Below are 19,954 nucleotides of genomic sequence, written 5' to 3' on the forward strand. Positions count from 1 at the left end.
AGCATAGTGATTTTTACGCTGTGTACAAAATTATGGCGGCCCTGTGACATTGTCCAGCAGGTTTTCCACCTTTTCATAGAAAGTAGGGGTCTGAAAAAAACTCACACACACACTCAACGCACAGGCTGCTGGCCTAAGTTGGTATGGCAATACTGGGTGCAATTAATAGCCTTCTCAGGTCACTTTTATTAGTAAAATATTGGTGTACTTAATTTAAGGAATCCATACTCTTACTGGGCACTATTTTTAAAGTAAAATTAATTGATTTTAATCATTTTGCGGGCCACTTAAAAATGGCGTCAAGGGATATGTAAGGGCCGTGGATTACCCAAAGCCTGGTCTAAAAAAATGAAGGTTGTATTGGAGGAGATGAAGCCTAGGCTACTGAAGTGTTATATAGATGCTGCTTAATTGGACGAAATTGCCGGTTCGATTATATGAAAACGTAAATTATTTCACCTTTTATTGATTATTTCAATGTGTTGTGGAGGATAATTTTAATATCCACCAATTCCACTTCCATGGTTTTTCTAAAATATTCACTGAAGAGTTTTTAAAGCGAGGCCTTTGTAATGGAATATGTACTAGTAAATCAAAATCGGAAGGCGTGTGCACTAGTTACATAAATTATGTCCATGCGGTAGGAAACTACGTTTGACTAGATCTCAAAAATACAAAGTAAATAAAATGTCGACAAATACTAAATTTTGGGGAACAGAAAGACCATTATGGATTTTGTTTGCAATTTTTCAAACTAAGAAATTCCAGAAAAATTATTTTGAGGACCAACTGCTGAAAGAAATGACCGTTGACTAATGGAATTTTGGCTCGCGCTGTATGTAGCAAAGCTCCATCATTCATCCATCTATCACTAACCAGGTGATTGGCATTTACTATGCTGAGAGAAATTTTCTATCGAAATTACCATCCGACTATGAACTTACGTAAAGCTTTTTACATACCCATTCATATTAATTTTAGTCCTGACGTTGCTAATGTTTGTGACGCTAATACCCTAGTATCTATCTCCCGTAATTAGTTTATTTACAGATCTTGTTCCAGTCAATTTTCTGGGAATTATTGGGGAAGGATGGGCAGAGGACAGACATATGGGCTCAATAATAATATCCTCCGTAATGCAGGGTTATTATAAAAGTACGTTGCAATGAAAACAGAATTACAGTCGGATCCGGATTTAACGTCTTCGCATTTAACGTTTTTTGCGCATTTAGCGTTTATTTTTTTGGGTCCCGATTCATTCCCTATTAGGACAATGTAAAAATTATCCGTATTTAGTGTTTCCGCATTTTGCATTTTTCCGCATTTATGGTCGTAAAAATTTGTCCCGCTCAAGATTTTTTTGCCCGATTTAACGTTTTTTCATGACGGTTCATCCAAATCTTCGAATTTATGCTCATCAACAAGAACAGTCTCATGAAAATTTACCAAGAGTCGATAGAATCTACCGGGGAACGCTTCTTCAACTGCTTTCTTCCGCGAGCGCAGCGCTGCGACCTTCAACTCGCAAGTTGGGTGATTTGTCTTCTCGTAACGTTTCGCTCCCCTTCTGATCCAAACACCAGGCACTTTTTGTATCAGATCCGATCTAATGGAGCAAAGTCATCCCTTAATATCCTCGAACTACCTTATCCTTCACTTCTTGAACTTGACTTCGATGATACGTGACGACTGATGACACGAGTTATCCTCCGAGGGCCGCTACAATAATGGTTTTCTCGTAATGTTTTCAATTGATGGCTTATGCCCCTTTCAACTCTACTCCCTACGGGCAGTCGATTGTTAGCCCAATATTTTTTCAGTCGGCTACTTTCTCTTTTCAAAAGAGGAGGCCCAATATCAATTGCGCAGTTCACTAGAAGATTCTTTCTATAATCCATTCCAAGGTCAGTTTCCACGGAGGAAAAGCGAAAGAACGGAGGAAGTGTTTCCCCTGTCATGACCGTGAGTGAGAGCATTCTTTCCCTACGGAACAACACTATTTTACATCGTAATTTAGATATCCCGGAGCCAATTTATCGACACGTGGCTGGTTGATATCGCTGTCGATTCAAAAATATTTATCTGGTGCTAATTAATGTCAAAAGAGAATGACAATCGGAGTTTTGACGAACTATCACGGTCCATGACTCTAAATAAATCGCTCATACTGGAAAAAAATCACCGCATACTCCCGGTAGAATAGATGAGCGCGGGAAAATACGAAAATCCGGCAGGTATCCCTTGGTGGTTGACTTCGACATCATAACCCTGACGAAATTGCCAAACTCCTGAGGCACTGACAATTTTTCGGATGAAATCCAGTTCTGTTGAAGATTAAACCTTTTCACTTAACAGAGTTTAGCTGATCGTTATTCAAGGTCCAACCAAATTTTATTAAAAGCTGCCGAGAAACAAGGCGAGTCGGAGTCAAGGTGATCAGCGCGCCGCGTAAGCAACTTCTCCCGGCTCCATTCGACCTGCATAAGGCCGCGGATATATGACAACGAATCTGGTGTTATCATCGAGTTGAATCACCATCGACTTGTACGCATACTAAAATAAGATTCTACTTTTTTGGATGACCTCGAAATCCAAAATGTGCGCATAGTAGGCTTTTTAAAGGCTCATAAATCCCTTGTTTCGCCGAGGCAACAGAAAACGTTAAGTTGGCAAAATTCCAGAAAACCTCCCTTTTACTAGATATTCGGTAGTTGAGAATTCGGGATTAGCGATCTTCTGCTGTCCCTTTATTTCACTCATTCCTCATGATTTTTCGAGTACCTACTTACACCTTTTCTTATTATATTAGAAATGCTTTAGTCACCTACATGTCACTTTTACAGAAAAAATTCTAAATTTCATCGAGACCAATGAAATATGCATAAAAATGGAATCACTAATGTCCATAATAGTAATCTGTGTGGGAATGCCAAGTTGATGTTTATTAGAATTTTCTTAAAATATTTCATTAAAACAATTGTCATCCTCTCATTACTTATTTTTACTACCCATTTTTTTAGCTGATTCCTGAAAAGTATTATCCAACCTTGATAGGACAGAGAACATTTCATTAAAGAATTTTTTGCTGCATTCAGCACCTTTTAGTTACTTAAAATAATATTTTTTATTCATAAAAAGCCATTCAAATCATTACAGACCCTAAAACCTGAAAAAAATGGCAGGTCCTCATTTAGTGTTTTTCCGCATTTAGTGTTTTAAATTTTGTCCCCCCTGAAAAACCTTAAATCAGGATTCTACTGTACTTACAGTTTACATTTTTTAATTTTCGACTTTGCCACCTCAATCATTTTTGTACATAATTAATAAATTTCAATATGTGCACCCATTGTCACTTGGTAAGAGAGAAACCTGGCGTCGACATTGACCTACTACTAGCATGAGGCACCATGGGGACGTAGGCTTAACATCCCATCTGATGGACAGAATGCTGCACTTGAATTGCCCTCCTCAAGGCACTCAGGCGGGGATTGGGCAGCCTCTGAAAAATCTCTGCCACCATGTCCCTACTATCTTCCAGTAAATTACTGGAACTACATCATTATTTTACGATAACCCTGTATTTTAACATAGTCCTTAAAAAGGTTGTATGGTGTTTGTCAACTTGTTTCCTATCTCTCTGTTAGTGAAAATCTGGGCATTATTAACATTTCAGAAAGTTTGAATGTGTTTCTCGGACAAAAGAGAACCTATTGCATTTTCATAGATTTCCACCAAAATCATAGCTTTTCACGCTTAAAAATCACTGTCTGATAGATAAAAACAGATTTGATGCCATTATATAGCAACAAATAATCCCATTAATCATGAAAAACTTCCTTGATGCATCCAGTGCGGAGGAGATGCATTCATTTCTTAGCATTTGCTCACCTTCTGATGCAATTTCTACACTTTATTCATACTAAATACTTGAAAATTGAGTATTTGCTTATGCTCTGCAATTAAAGTGAGCATTAGCTCACGCGCCACCGACAGAGCTGAGCAAATCCTTATGCTCCCCATTTTTATTCATTCAAACTGAAGCAAATGCTCCAAATCCAATGAGCATTTGCTCACTTTTGTTCATCCGGGTCCAAGGTTTTAAAGGGGGCCCAAGTCGGTTTTGCAGTTTGTGGATCCCGTATTGTTGATTTTTGACCTCCGAAGGTCATAATCGGGGCCAAAGGTCATAGAGATAAACATCGGGTCAACATGACAACCAACGTGTGGAACCATAGCCTTTAATGGGTTCCAAAGTCGGTTTTGCAGTTTATAGATCCGTATTGTTGAGTTTTTGACCTCTGAGGGTCATAATGTTGGTCAAAGGTCATAGACGTATGTTTTGAAATATCAGAGAAACTAATGTCCCCAACCAAAGTTTTTGAAGGTAGACCAAGTGAGTGGCATATTACACATGTCCGATGTCTTTTCTGACAAGCCTCCCTTTCCCTCTTAGTTTCGCGCTGTAGTTGGTTATTTATTTCCCTAAACATCCTCTTGCGCGGCTCTGTGTCCACATTCTTCCACTGCCTTCTCTCTTAATAGAAGGTTGTAAGGAGGTCAAAAGCCACAGAGGAATGTCATGATGACTACGTTGTAAACCCATTAATTTTAAAGATTTCCAAGCAAATGGCAATGCCCCTTAATGTCGCATTTCATTCATTTGACCTCCATTGGTCACGCTCAAGTTAGGGGTTACAATGTTTTTCCTAACAAGTCCTAACAACTATTATTATTAAAGTATTCTACTGATTACGGTAGGTTTCCATGGAGTGCTTAAAAAGAATTCCGGGAGCCTCCCCTTACATCATGCACTTCCCTCTTCAGTGCACAATAAGACCTACTACCTTTCATTCTAACTAAAAATCTTATTCTATTCCTTCCTCTCCCTTGTTTGCCCAACATTCTACACTCTAACACTTTCTTCAACATCCCCTCCTCACTAAATACTCCATCCATCCATAACTTCTGTCTCCTCCGTATCTCATCTAAAAGCTGCCTCTGCTCACCCACCATGTCCAGCACTTCCTCGCTCCTCCTCCTCTCCATCCACTTCACCTTCTCCATTCCTCGCCACACCCACATCTCAAATGCCTCGAGTCTTCTCTCGTCCTCCTTCCTAAGTGTCCACGTTTCTGCACTGTAAAGCGCTACACTCCAGATCAGACTCTTCACTAACCTTTTCTTTAAATTCTTACATAGCGAACCTCTCAGAAACTCCTTTCTGTTCATGAACGCCTCCTTTGCTAATGCAATTCTCTTCCTAATATCCTTACTACTGCATCCGTTTTCCTCTAACTTACTGCCTAAATAGTTGAACTGCTCAACCTGCTCAAGTTTTTCACCACCCACCTTTATCTTAAGTCTCACATTCCTCGCTCGTGATGCTTTACAAAACCGCATAACCTTGGTCTTCTTGTGATTAATCCTCATCCCATATTCCTCGCAACGCTCGTGTAATGCATCCACCAGAGCCTGAAGCCCCCTCGCTGACTGGCTAATCAATGCCTGATCGTCCGCGAATCTCACTGATTTGAACGTCACTCCTCCCACCTTTACTCCAGCTTCTAACTCATCCCACGCTTCCCTTACCATCTCCCCAGCGTACACGTTAAAGAGCAGCGGCGATTGAGGACAGCCTTGCCTCACTCCGAGGCCCATTCTTGCCCACCCAGATTCTCCGTCCGCTACCCTCACTTGGGCAGTCTGTGCCATATACAGATTACGAATCAATCGCCTATCCCTCCAATCTACACCTATTTTCTTGAGCATATCCATTAACTTTACCCAGTTCATTATATCAAATGCTTTTTCAAAATCCATGAAGCAGGCATTCACGTCCTGGTTATATTCTAGGTTCCTCTCCACGAGGGACCTCATTATTGCTATTGCATCACGAGTTGACTTCCCTTTTCTGGAACCAAACTGATCTTCGCCCAAATACACCCATGTCTCGTATAGCGCAATTTCGATTAGCGCAATTTCGATATAGCGCAAATTCGTTCCTCGGGGAAACATTGCAACGCAGTGTAGCCTAGTCAAAAATTTTAAACGCTCTCGTGATAAAACGTGAACTTGCGCTAAGTACACACGTAATTTCTATCAATTTACGCATATTAATATTATTTCTTGCCTCAAATCTTCTTTTTTGTTTATATAATAATCGAAATTCATTGCTGTGCAATTGCCAAAAGTATTACTCGTCATTGGGTCCAGATAGCCGGCCTACTGAAGATTTATCTAGTCTCCTTAACAGAATGATAGTAAATAATTTAGATCGTTAATTAAGCTTGGGGCTAGTGGAAATGAGTTTTTTTTTCAGCAATATGGTTTGAGACGTATTTTTGCCGTCGTAGGTTACCGGGCGATTGACTTCCAGGTAGAGGGTCTACGCTAAAGCCTTCAAGGTCATCGGTATTCACGGGGGAGAAATGGAGCGGTGGCCGAGTTGCGCATGAATAGCATCAACACATAAAAGGGTCCGCTATAGAGTCTCAAACACAATGGCTTCGTTCCCTCCCCGCAGTCATAGGCCTTCTGCGTCTCAGGAATACAGTTCAGCAGAAGAAGGTGATTTAGATAGAGCCATACAGAGTAAAAACCAAGAGAATATGGCAAAAAATAGGAATGCGTGTAGAAAAATCAAGAATTTAACAAAAAAAACCATAAACCTAGAAGAGGACTTGAGAGAGGTCAATTGCTTTGAAAATGGAGAGCGTCATAGCGATATTGCGTGGAAGTTTAAACTCACGATGCCTTATTCTGAATAAAGACGAAGCTAAAATATCAGTGACCTCAGCCGCACCAACTTCAACCAAGCGGTCTACACATACGGAAAGTTCATGGTGAATCAGTACAAAAAGACGAGAGTGGTAATCGCTCCGAGACATTTAGTGAAAGCGGTTGGTTCCAGAATTTAAACGGCAAGCAGGTATTTTCAGTGCGGCGATATCAGGTGAATCTGCAATTGTTGATAGCGCAGCCACCACAACATTTTCTGATGAACTCCAAGCTGTTATTGAAAGTGGCTCCTTTCCCCCTCAACTAGATCTAGTGTTGACGAAACGATATTCTTTTGGAAAAGAATGCATTCTCGTTCATTCATTTTCAGGGAAGGAAAACCGGGGTCAGGTTTCAAGGCATTTAAAGACTGTTTCACGTAGCTGCTAATGACTCGGAGGACTTCAAATTAAAATGATTTATCATTCGTAAACTCCGCTAGCTATGAAATGGCATTTAAAGTAGCATTTTCCTGTCATTTCGATGAGCTACAAAAGGGCCTGGGTGACACAACAGTTGTTTTTAGACTAGTTTGAAAAATCGTCAACTTCCGGCAACGCATTACGATCCCCTGAGATAGCAGATGTTAGCCCACCCGCACGACAGGATGGAATTTCGAAAGCACTTAAGAATTTTTTTTAACGTGAATAAAAGTATTTGAATGCGTGAATACTATCTTTAGAGATGTTTTAAACTATAAATATTTATAGAAATAATGTTTACTAAGGCTTTATATGGGAATATAGATGTTTTAGAGGAAATTCAATACCAAAGACCTATGCTACCAGGAACGCATCCCTATCTTCCCTATGTTAAAATGCTCTCGTATAACGCAAATTCGTATAGCGCAAAGACCCCAAGGAACGCATCCCTTGCGCTATACGAGACATGGGTGTACTCGTTTGCCCTCGCCTCCATTCGTCTGTTCAATATTCTCAGTACTACTTTCGCCACGTGAGATATTAGGCTAGTAGTCCTATAGTCCCCGCATTCAACAGCTTTCTTCTTTTTCGGTAGCTGAATTAGAACCGTCTTCACGAAATCTTCTGGCCAACACCCCTCCTCATAGATGCTGCGAACAAGTTTGAAAAACCTTTTCTTACTATCCCTCCCTAGACTCTTCAGCAGATTACATGGGATATTGTCCACGCCTACTGCTTTCCTGGCCTTCATATCACAAAGTGCTTTCTCTATTTCCGAATCTAATAAACCCGGCCCAAGACTATCCTCCTCCACTTCACCTTCTTCCTCTAAAGTCAATCTCTCTGGTCTGTTCCTCCCTTCATAGAGATCCTCCACTTATTCCTTCCATCTACTCTGTACCTCTTCTAGCTCGGTTAGCATCCTTCCATCTTTAGCCTTAATTTTAGGAATGGTGTGCCCTCTTTTGTAGCACGATAGCGACTTAACTTTGGCACATAACGTGCCTACCTCTCCTCCCTTCTGAAACTTTTCCATTTCCTCACACTGTCTTTTCCACCAAGCCTCCCTTGCTCTCTTTGTTTCACGCTGTAATCGATTATTAATTAATCTATACATTCTTTTGCCCTGTTCTGTGTCCACGTTCTTCCACTTCCTCCTCTCCTCCATTTCCCTTATCATGTTCTCCGTTATCCATGGTTTCTTTATCCTTCTATTGTCAACGTAACTTTCTCATCGATGCCTTTTTCCTCTCCATCCTCTTGGTCTTCTTGTCCTCCTCCTTGGCTGCTGCCGCTGATGCTGAAAAAGATGATGATGATATGTGTCTTCAAGGATTTTGCATGATTAGGACCGCGAGGACCTTGCCAACCTCGTTGCCACCTATGACACTCGCCCTTACGGGATGGGTCCCGCAATTCCATCCGAGGCTAGTTTGATCAAACTCCATGTTTTCAGGGAAGAGATAGTTGGTAGGGTTCCTCACTTCCATTCCAACAGTGTTTTTTACGTGACACCATCACGTGGACTACCTTTCGTCTTGCTCCTACCCTTCGACCTATCTGGCATGGGTGGCCCTACCGGGAAAATTGCGAATTAATCCCGCCAGCGCAGCTCTAGGGGTCATAGGAATGCGCCAGCCTTTCCAACGTGACAAGGTTGTAGCCCAACGGAAAGGGTCCTAACAATATGTTAACTAAAATAAGAAACTATCGTCTCCACCTAAGGTTTTAAAGGGTGACCAAATAAGTGGCGTAGTACACAAATCCATTTCGTTAAATTGTTAACCTCCTGAGTCATAAGATGGTCAAAGTTTACAGAAGTGTTCGCAGAAATTTGTAGGCAACAGGGTTCCCATTCAACCTTGAAAACCTTAAAACCGTGAATAAGCCGTGAATTTTGTACACCGTGAAAAAACCTGGAAATAGCCGTGAATCTCGTCCTAAAGCCTTAAAAAATGTCTCAATCTTGATTTTACGATCGTAGAAGTACGATTGACGGATTGAAAGGAAAATGGACATTTGGATCATAATTCAAGGACAGTCACGCGCAGACAGGGCCACGGATAAATCGGGACATTTATCTTTGAAGTGCAAGTATTGGTCCGTGTGTCATGATGACGCATTGGCCTTAAGCCAGTACCAAATCCGGAAGACTGGAAACCAAAGTGTTCATTAACACTTGCGAAAATTCAGACACTTGTTAACTTCCCTGGCACCCTGATCCCTCCATTTTCCCACTCACAGCCTTTAGCCGGAGCTGAATTTTGCAAACGATATGTGACGTCAGGAGGGATAGCACTTTTGACGAATATTTCTCGGGTTTGCAGCCAGGTTAATACTTTTATACAAGCCAACGTTTCGGGAGACGACTTGTCTCCCATCCTCAAGGCTGTGTTACTAAATATAAGTCCAATTTCACACTGAACTGGATCGAAAGTTTACCGAAGACAACAATGCGGCTAAGGTGTCGTCCGATTGGCTGTAGGTCTTTTGAAATTCATCACGTTCAACCCTTATGTTTTTCATACAGCTGATTACAGGTCTCCATGTATTGCTGAGATGAAAGCCGGTGTCTCGATTGAAATTTTTTGGATTGAGGCGGATCTCTATATCGATAGCACTTTCATTGCTGCGTTTGCATTCACGGTGTCTGTTGCGTTTGTTACATTTGTAGTTAACGTGCGGCCGATGACTGTTACGTGATAAATATTTCTGCCTAAAAATGGTTTATCTACAAACCGTGAATTTGAAGACATTTAGACCGTGAAAACCTGGAAAAAACCGTGAATTTTATAATTAAGATTGAGTGGGAACCCTGAGGCAATCAACCCGCCAACTGAAAGATGCTTAAGGTTGCCCAAGGCAGAGAATTTAAGATATAATCCATTTCGTCAATATTTGACCTCCGAAGGGATATGCCACTGCCTCCCTCTCCTTCCTTCTGAAAATTTTCCATTTCCTTGCACTGTCTTTTCCGACAGGCTTCCCATTCCCTCCCATAGGGAGAGAGAGCCGGGCAAAAGGATGTTTAGGGAAATAAATGATCAACCAAATCATGAAGCAAAGAGGGCAAGGGAGGCTTGTCGGAGAAGGCAGTGGAGATGTGTACTACGCCACTCACTTGGTTACCCTTCAAAACCTTTGGTTGGGGACATTAGTTTCCCTGATATTTCAAAACATACCTCTATGACCCCCTGACCCCCATTATGACCCTCAGAGGTCAAAAAATCAACAATATGGATCTATGAACTGCAAAACCGACTTGTTCACCCTTTAAAACCTATGGTTCCACGCGTTGGTTGTCATGGTGACATTTAACTCTATGACCTTTGACCCCCATTATGACCCTCGGAGGTCAAAAAATCAATAATACGGATCTATGAACTGCAAAAACAGACTTCGGCACCTTTAAAATCTATGGTTTGACACGTTGGTGTCATAATGGCCCAATGTTTACCTCTAATACCTTTGACCTCCGTATTCTCCTTGGAGGTCAATTAGTGGATAATATGGCTAATAGAACGATACCATTGATGTGGGCACCCCTTAAAGCCCATGGATTGACACCTTTGTTGGTATGCTATTCATTTTGCCACCCTTATGGCCTTGATTGTGACCTTAGTGGGTCTATGGTTGAATTTTCATGAATAAAGTTTTACTTTCATTTTCCTCGTGCCGGTAAACCTAAGAATTGACATTTTGGTCAATGAAATTCAGATATTTCCAAAAGCAAATTCTTTCTGTGAGTCTTATCTTCCAAGTACAATATTATTAACACGAGGCCTTGCTCAGTAGCTGATAAAAGGGAGGGGGCATGTCAGGCACCTCCCTCTGTAGTTTTTGGAAAGATTGGAATGATGGTTGTTTTTTAGGAGTCTCTCCCATGAGAGTTTTTTATCACCAGCTTTACAAGCAAAGTTAAAAAATAAATTAATGCAAAACCACTTGTCTATAAATATCAGGTCTCGGGCACATTATTGCTGAGGAATACTGCATGCCTCCAAGGTGCAGTGGAAAGTGATGAACCCAAAGCAATGGTCACACTTTGCTCCTTGCCTTGCTTTAAACACCCCAAAGAGAATCTGGTTGACTTCTTACTGGTAACTTGCAATAGTACTATAAAGACCGTGAGGCAATCTGGTTGCCTTAACCCCTCAAGCATGGCGGGCATTTAATTAAATCCCATCCCAGCGGCCGAATGAGATTTAAATGACTTCTCCTTTCTGGCATCCTATCATTCAATAATTTATAACTTTCATAATATACAATCAATGTCGTTGAAATTTTTTTCAAAACTTGCATAATATAATGCACTATTATATGATAATTTTTCTAAAAATTTGAACAAATATTTATTGTTTTATGTATCTTGTTCTATGAACAAATTAATAAATTTTCAGTTTTCAAATATTTAAATTTTGTTTCAAATAAGCTGTGAGATCTCTAGCATTCCATGAATTTTTCAAATACAATTACTTGATGTATTTAAGTGATTTGGGGCTGCAAATGTCATAGCCAATTACTTGAAAATTCATCACTTTGCCCATTTCTCTGACTGTTATTTCCGAATACAGCACACTCCCGAATATCCTAATGGCTAATGATGGCGAGAGAAGACGGCACGAATAATCGGAAAACACGGATAACCCAAACTTTCACTTAAACGTTTTGCAATGTTCATAATTTACCTAAAACAAACAATGTATTATTGTATATTCAGTTATTCTGTTACGTATTTTAGAATGCTTCTTGACTCAATGAGATCTTTCTTCGCCAGTTTGCCATCTTTTTAGTGGCGATAACATGGTTGTACTAATATTATTACTCCATGTAAGGCCTGGTTCCGAAAACCATACATTCGTGGCTGTGTGATCACGGATACAGAAAAGTGGTTTGCTCGAATGCTTCAAAACCACTGCTTGACGTCGGAAACTACACTGTCGGGAACCACGCCATGCACAGTCGTGTCATGCACAAGTTGCCCATTTTGCTACTCCTGGGGGACGTGTATCGCTGATCAATGTCCAGTGTATCCTAGCATTAATGCAGTAATTCCGATGATTTTGCGTCTGATTTTAAAAAAAATGTAGATCGCGGAAAATATTGTGCGAGAGTGAAAATCATGCATGGATAATCCGCAATCCGGATAAACCGCAGTTGGATAATTGGGAGTCTGCTGTATTGATAATGATAAAGGAAAACCAGGGTTACAATTTTTGTATTTAACTTTTCAATTAAAAGGGCTGAGTTGGAATTACACGCAGGAGAAAAGCATTTGCTGGAACCATTTAAGATGCGGAACTGCACATAGGACACTGAAGAGTCAAATACCAATGTCATGGCTTCTTCCTTAAGTGGGCATGATGCAAAATCTGTTGAATGTGAAAATAATATGTCTGTAATTGATACAGGGAAAGGCTAAACGCTAGCTAAAGATATATTGAGCCTGAGGCCATGTGACTGCACACGGGAATTTGTGCCATAGTTGGGAAGACGATGTTAGATTCCAAATTAAAGATCTACATAGCAGTTAATGGGGGCAGTGAAAGAAAAGTTGTGGGGCTCCAAAGGAAGGGAGTACCTGTATTGTACAAGGAGTAAATAGTGCCCTCCAGGTTAGGGGATGCTATTGCACAAGGATTGAGTGAGAAGATTAAGGAAATGAGGCATGAGAGATTTAATAAGTGTAGATGAGCTTCTCCATTGTGACCTATGCCAAACCCACATTCCAGTGGTTTGAGAATTGTCCATAATTATATGCTTAACGTCAATCCTCACATTTTTTTTACTAACATTATCCGTTACCTCTGCCAAAGGATATTTGTCGTTCCTTGATTGGTTGAACTGTTTGTTGTAAAATCGATTGTGCAAGTGCATACATGCACCCATAACTTGATGAAAAATCTCAGAATCTTCTTTTCTGGGATTGCTTAACCCCTCAATGCCATCATGTGTTCCCAGTACGCACCCTTTAAATTTCGTATTCCACCGTCATGCGTACCCAGTACGCAGTAGGTGAATTTCAGGGACCTGTAATTGCATTCGTATCTAATGGAAAGAAAAGGCCATAACAAGTGGTGTATGAAGTTATTTAGGAGACTATTGAATTCTGCAGTGCTAAATTCATATTTCATTCGAAGGGAAAACACTAATATAAAGTTGGCTTATCATTTCGCATGCAGCTGATCGAGGTTATATTTTTGAAACATCCAACTCCATATGAACTGTTTGGATATGGCCGTCACTCCTTTGACAATTTAGTACCAAGACTCACAGAAATACATTTCCCAAAGACAATTCCTACTGATACGAAGAAATCAAAGCCTCAAAGGAGGTGTGCAGTTTGTGCCTAGTATGGAAAATGAAGAGACAGCATGTACTTGTGTGAAAAATGTGCAGTGGGCTTATGCTTGGATTGCTTCAAATCATGTCACATAAAGCAGAATTACAAAGGTAAAGTCATTTGAATATTTACATATTGACGTTTGAAACAGCACGTGAGAGCCAATCTGAAATAATGTCGTAATAATAGAGATATACAGCAGACTCCCGATTATCCGGCTGCGGTTTATCCGTGTTGCGGATTATCTGGGCATGATTTTCACTCTCGCTCAGTTTTTTCCTCGATCTTTATAAAAAAAAAAAAATCTGACTCAAAACCATGGAATTACTGCATTAATGCAAGGATACACAGGGCTTGTTATTTCCCTTAGAATCCCCTTCGTGAAACAGAAATGATCGCACACTAGCTGCATTCACGGGAGCACCTTGTTCCTGTTTACCAAGCCTCGCAGTGCGCTACCGAGCTCCATGATCACGGATACACGTCCCGCAGCAGTTGCAACCCGAGCAACTTGTGCAAGACGAGTACATCCCATCTCCAAAGAAGCATTCTATAATACGTAACAGAAAAACTGAATAAATAATAATATATTGTTTGTTTTAGGTAAATTATGAATATTGCAAGACGTTTAAGTGAAAGTTTGGGTTATCCGTGCTTATCTAACTTTGCCTTAGATCATTTCTCATTCTGTGACAAAAGGCATCCTCCAGAACAGTTACTAGATGATGGTCTACATACTCATAAATATGTTCTGTGTATATTCAAGGTACTAGGACATCATTTCACCATGATGTGAGCCTCATATAGTGACAATTACCTGCTGAAGACTGTAACAGGGTTTTGTCATGGTAAATGTATATTATGGTCACATTCAAAGCATGGCGACGTTGTCGGCCAGACGTTATATTAAATAAAATGATCCAATTAAGGAATTAATGGTCTCAAAGTTTGTGAATCGGTTTTCAACCCGGTTAAAACAATTTCTAAAGTAAACATGGTATTTCAGAGTCTGTTGAGCAAAATTTTCAACTGTTTTGTCATATATCAATTCCTTCATGGCGAAACGCTGCATCAAAGGCACCTGCCACCCTCCCTTCACCTCCCTGCCATACGAGGCATTGCTTTACAACACTCAGAAGCCCCGTGGATCCTCCCTCCTTCCCTTCCCTAACATGCTGGTGGGGTGGGGCTATTTTAAGGGTAAGATTAAGATGTAGGGTGGGGCTATAGTAAGTAATAATGACAAGCTGGGGATAATGTGATTTGCTATTTCTGTTTGTTTAAAAGTACACTTCAAGCAAAAAAGGGCAGAAAAACTAGGATTTTCAGGGATTCTTTGTAAATACATTGAAATAACTATGTGATCTTGCTACTTTTCATGCCTAACAATCAAAGTTGACTTTTTCTCATCGGGAAAGCTTTTGCAGTGATATAGCAAAATTCAAGGGAACCCATAATAGGGTAGTTTCCTTCATCAAAGAAAACGAAAGGCATTGATTGCGATTCGTTACCCACCAGTAGTGTATTCATAATATACAAATTATTTGGTTTTAGAAATCTCAGTTTAGACGAATGGCAATGGTCAATTTTAACTGCATTTGAAAAAGTCCAGATTGGTGCCCATGCGATGCCACTCCACATGACGTCACAGGGACCTAGTTTCTAAACGAGTGGATAGGAGTTTTACATCGTCTGAGATTACCAATGCATGCATGAGGCACAGAGCTCAGGGAAACATGTCTTAATTATCACCTATTAAAACTGCCTTAGGTCGGAAAGTATCCTTCGTTTGATGGGGTAATAATAATCCTTATTCAAGCCAAGCTCTACCTGCTAGCAGGGTACTCTGCTACCTGCTAGCATCCTGCATCGTATCAGCACTCAAAGCCTCGCCCCAAAGTCACCTCACTTGCGGCAGCGGGAACCAGAACGACATCACGCGGGGTTTTCCCAGCATTCATACTTAGCCGTCGCGTTTTCGCGTGCTTGAAAATTTTCACTTTTCATATAATCGCGAAAAATAGATATCGTCTATTTATCTTATAGTATATTTCAAAATCTAAAAGCGTGAAATACTTCCTCCAGGAGTAATTATTTTTCGATTTAGGCAATAAAAAAATAATAGGAAACCACCCTATTAGCAAATTCGTTACTCTGCTTCATACAAAGCTTAGTTTTTTACTTAAGTATCTTTTATGTTGTAGCTCTCAAATTGTTATAAAAGGTATCTGATTACAGCTGTATTATTGATTGGAAACTGCATTCGTGTGACTTTTTCTGCACCATGTAGTCATATTCTAGTGTACAGGGTTCATCTATAGTTCCAAAATTAGTCAATAGGGTGGTTTCCTATTATTTTTATTGCCTAAATCGAAAGATTATTACTCCTGGAGTACGTATTTCACGCTTTTAGATTTTTAAATGACGATATCTATTTTTCGTGATTAAATGAAAAGTGAAAATTTTCAAGCGCGCGAAAACGCGACGTGCAAGTATGAATGCCGGGAAATCTCTCCGTGCGACGTATTTCTGGCTCCCGCTGCCGCCCTGTGAAGTGACCTTGAGGCGAAGCTGAGCGCTGATACGATGCAGGCTGCTAGTGGGTAGCTGAGTACCCTGCTGACTGGTAGCGCTAGGCTTATATAAGGATTATTAATACCTTATCAAACGAAGAAAACTTTCCGACCTTAGCCAGTTTCAATAGGTGATAATTAAGACATGTTTCCCTGAGCTCTACGCCTCATGCATGCATTGGTAACCTCAGACGATGTATAACTCCTATCTTCTCGTATAGAAACTAGGTCCCTGTGACGTCACATGGAGTGGCATCACATGGGCGCCAATCTGGCCCTTTTCAAATGAGGATAAAAACGGACCATTGCCATTCGTCTAAACTGGTATTTCTAAAACGAAATAATTTGTATAATATGAATACACTAATGGGGGGTAACGAATCGCAATCAATGCCTTTCGTTTTTTTTTTGATGAAGGAAACAACCCTATTATGATTGCAAATTGAGTTCTAAGAATTTGAAAGTGGAATGAAAGGTTAAATATTTATTTTTCTTTCTACTGCTGAGTAAATTTTAGTGAATTTTGTGATCTAATTGTGACCTACATTGCTGGCAGCATGGTGGGCACTTGTGGTTGAAGTTGGCAGTGCCAAATTTAATTTCTTCCTCTTCTAAGATCCATTTTGCCAATCAATTATAATGTTAACAATTTTTTCAACATCTCTGGAAATAGAGCTTTAACACAATCACTTACTGGGTAATTCATGGTTAATAAAGGTGGAACACTTGACATTTAATAAATGTTATCACAAGGTTTGCACTTTCGTTTTCTTCATCATTTTCATTTATTTTGTGAGGGTGATAACTCCAATTTCATTTTGTGACCCACCAGAATAAAAGTACACTGAGCCTTTTGCTCTGAATTATTCTGTTGCCATATATGTACCCTTTTCACGGTGTAATTCCACTTTAATTAATTGCCATCTTTCAATTTCAACTTCTTTTTCTTTTAGAACAAAGGGAAGTTTATATGTATTGTAAGAAGAAGATAAAACATTTTGAGCCAAATTGTTTTATTTCTTAAAGGTCATTTTCAGTAATACTCATTTCACTTAGGTACATATCACCTAATTCTGTCAACTTGATGAGGAACCCTTTTTATGTATTTCAGGCTGGCGAAAGTGGAGAAAATGAGCAGGGAACTAGCTCTGCAGGTGGAAAGAAATCTACCAAGAAAGCAGATTTGCCCGAGAATAGAAATCCTCAGGATCCTGGGCCCTCAGGCTGTGATCCACGAAAACCAAAGACCACAAAATGTTCTTGTGGAAAGGAGATTGGAGTGGCATCTACCGTACAGATGAGTGATTTGAAAAAGAAGAAGCTCGCAATGGCTGAAGTGAAGAGTGAGGCCAAAGAAGGTGGTTGTGCTCGGGACTCGCCCATTCCTAATGTGAGCATTGATGATGGCAAAACTGTGCAAGGTGCTGCTGAAAGCAAACTCCTAAAGGTGAAGACTGGGGCTGATGGCAAGCCACTCAACTACCTGGAAGCTGTCCATGACATGGTGGATACCCTTGAGCGAACTTTTCGTGTCACTGATTAGTCTGTAAGCACAGATTTTAGTCTAAGTTGACTATCTTTCTGGTATTTCCTCAGAGAAGTGAAAAGGTACTTGACTATTTTAAAAGTTGCTACAAAGTCTTTCAATTTATATTTCAGCTGAGTGGTGTATATTTTAACAAATTTATGTGGTGCTTAGGTGAAGTTGAATTTATGGACTGGATTCAGTTCTTGCCTGGTTAACCCTCCAATTGGTTACTTTAGATTGGGCAAAAAACATGTTACTAAGGCATAACGCATGGTTTTGATAGGGTAGAATGAGTGGAGGAAATTTACTGTATTTATGTCAATTGTTGGTACTATATTGTTTGAGCAGGTTTAATTTTAAGCAATTGTTGAATGTAAATTTTTTAGTAACTCACACACTGTTTTTAACTTTTCCAAGACCTGTTTTTCTGTTTGCTATATTTTATTCACTCTGCTCGCTGTTACATACGATAACCCAGTAACCTGTCCATGAAGACTGATGTTAACTTCATGAGATGGATGCAAAAATATTCTAAGATGGGGTTGAGACTTGTGGGCCACATGAACACCCGGAATTGAATGAAAAACTGAGATGCTCTCCTCTGGGACCCGTGATGCCATTTAAAAGTTGGCTCTACCTCTTAAAGCCTCATTCCATGTTCTCCTATTGGAGGGTTTAACCTTGGCATGACAGATATCACCACTGATTGAGTCAGCTAAACTTGATATCTATTATCCCTCATTACTGCCTTATTCATCTTTGACACTTTTTGAATGTTGTGTGAATTTTTATATGTCAATTTTTAAATTTTTTGTTGCTATTTACAATTTTAATTCCTCATCAGAAGCTAGTTCAGAGGGCAGTGGGGTTTATAGATATAAAGGAAGACTTGCTGTTACCATAGTATTATACGGAAGGTGAACATCACCATTTTTATTCATTTAAGATTTTAAAGTTTCTTTATGCCATACGTTGGCTTTTGATAATTTAGTTTGCCAACTTTACCCTTTTGGGATGTTGCAATTAATAGTTAAATTACTAATGCAATTATTTTGGTGGGTGTGTGATTTTTTAATTGATCTCTTAAGAAGTGCAGGAGTTTGACTGGCTTAATTTTTGGCCATGTTGATGCTGTGATGATAGATGTAAAATCCTGAGATTTCAGATTTTTTGTGATTTTGACTATGATTTATGATATATTACTAGTTTGAGGCAAAGGAAATTCAAATTTTCCTTTATAAATGTCTTGAAATGGGAGTGTTTCTGATATTCTTCCCTCCACCAATTTCTTTACTCAAAGTAATGCCTTTTTGTCATTAGCATACGATCAGAAATTTGAGTAATAATTTTAAATTTATCTAGGTGGAGGGAAGTATGTTGAAGTCAATTAATAAAGTTTTCTAATTGATGATGGAAATCAAGCACAGTCCATCAACAATATTTTTATAATTATTCCACTTGCCTGTTGGCACTAAACGAAATTTATGTTTTGTGTTGAGTTCTCAAAAAATATGTATGAAGTACATATATATTTTAAAGTTTTTATAATGGTAGGGACCATTTGTAAATGTTGTTCTTACTGCTTGCAATTTTATTTCAAAGTTACTAGTAAACTCCTTAAGAAAATAATTTAATAGTTATTCTAAAGCTTTAAAGCTCAACTGCATTATTGTAAATGGAAAAGAAAGTTTTCAGTATTTTGTACAATGTAATCATTTGAGAGGGTGGCTAATGCTCATGATGGGTTTTGTTGGGTCTTCAATGAAAGCTCAACATCCCAGTATATGCTTTTAAATATTCATTGGTGTTGAGCTCTAGTCAGAGACTAAGGTACTGTTCACACCAATGGCTTAGTTCATATGATGTGGGCTGCCCGCAAATTTATATTTTTTGAAAGCATAAGCTGTGATACAATAAATTTTTTATATTGCATAACCTCTAGTAATTATTTATTTATTGCATTTATCCACTAAACCCCCAGGGGACTATGCTGTTCTTTACTTAAAATAGATAGATTTATGGACCATTAAAATACTACAGTAAAACTTTGATTTTACGCAGTTGGAGGGACCGAAATATGGGCACTGTGTAAAATCAAAGTGTGTAAAATCAAGTGTTGGTATTGAGGAGGAGTATAGTTTTCAGGATAACTCTTGCTCGTTATTTTTAGAAGGCTTAGTCATACACTTTTGTATAGCTCTGATTTAAGCCAGATCCGGAACCAGAAAAAATCTCATATGGGAGGTTGTAGGTAAAAGAGCATGAAATATTTTTCAATCACGTCAGATATGTTTCTTGGATTCAATTAGTC

At 39.4% G+C, this 19,954-nt stretch overlaps 1 protein-coding gene across 2 annotated transcripts in view; it reads left to right on the top strand.

Moving 5' to 3' along the window:
* The window catches only part of LOC124171352, a 30,323-nt gene extending 10,745 nt beyond the window's left edge, over window positions 1–19,578 (top strand). For both annotated transcript variants that reach the window (XM_046550512.1, XM_046550513.1), the window contains one exon: window positions 17,227–19,578. In XM_046550512.1, the coding sequence (XP_046406468.1) occupies window positions 17,227–17,658 (432 nt within the window). In that variant the 3' untranslated portion in view covers window positions 17,659–19,578. The remainder of the gene's footprint in view (window positions 1–17,226) is intronic.
* Window positions 19,579–19,954: the final 376 nt, after the last annotated feature.

Source organism: Ischnura elegans, chromosome X (assembly GCF_921293095.1).
Source record: "Ischnura elegans chromosome X, ioIscEleg1.1, whole genome shotgun sequence".
Taxonomy (NCBI): Eukaryota; Metazoa; Arthropoda; class Insecta; order Odonata; family Coenagrionidae; genus Ischnura; species Ischnura elegans.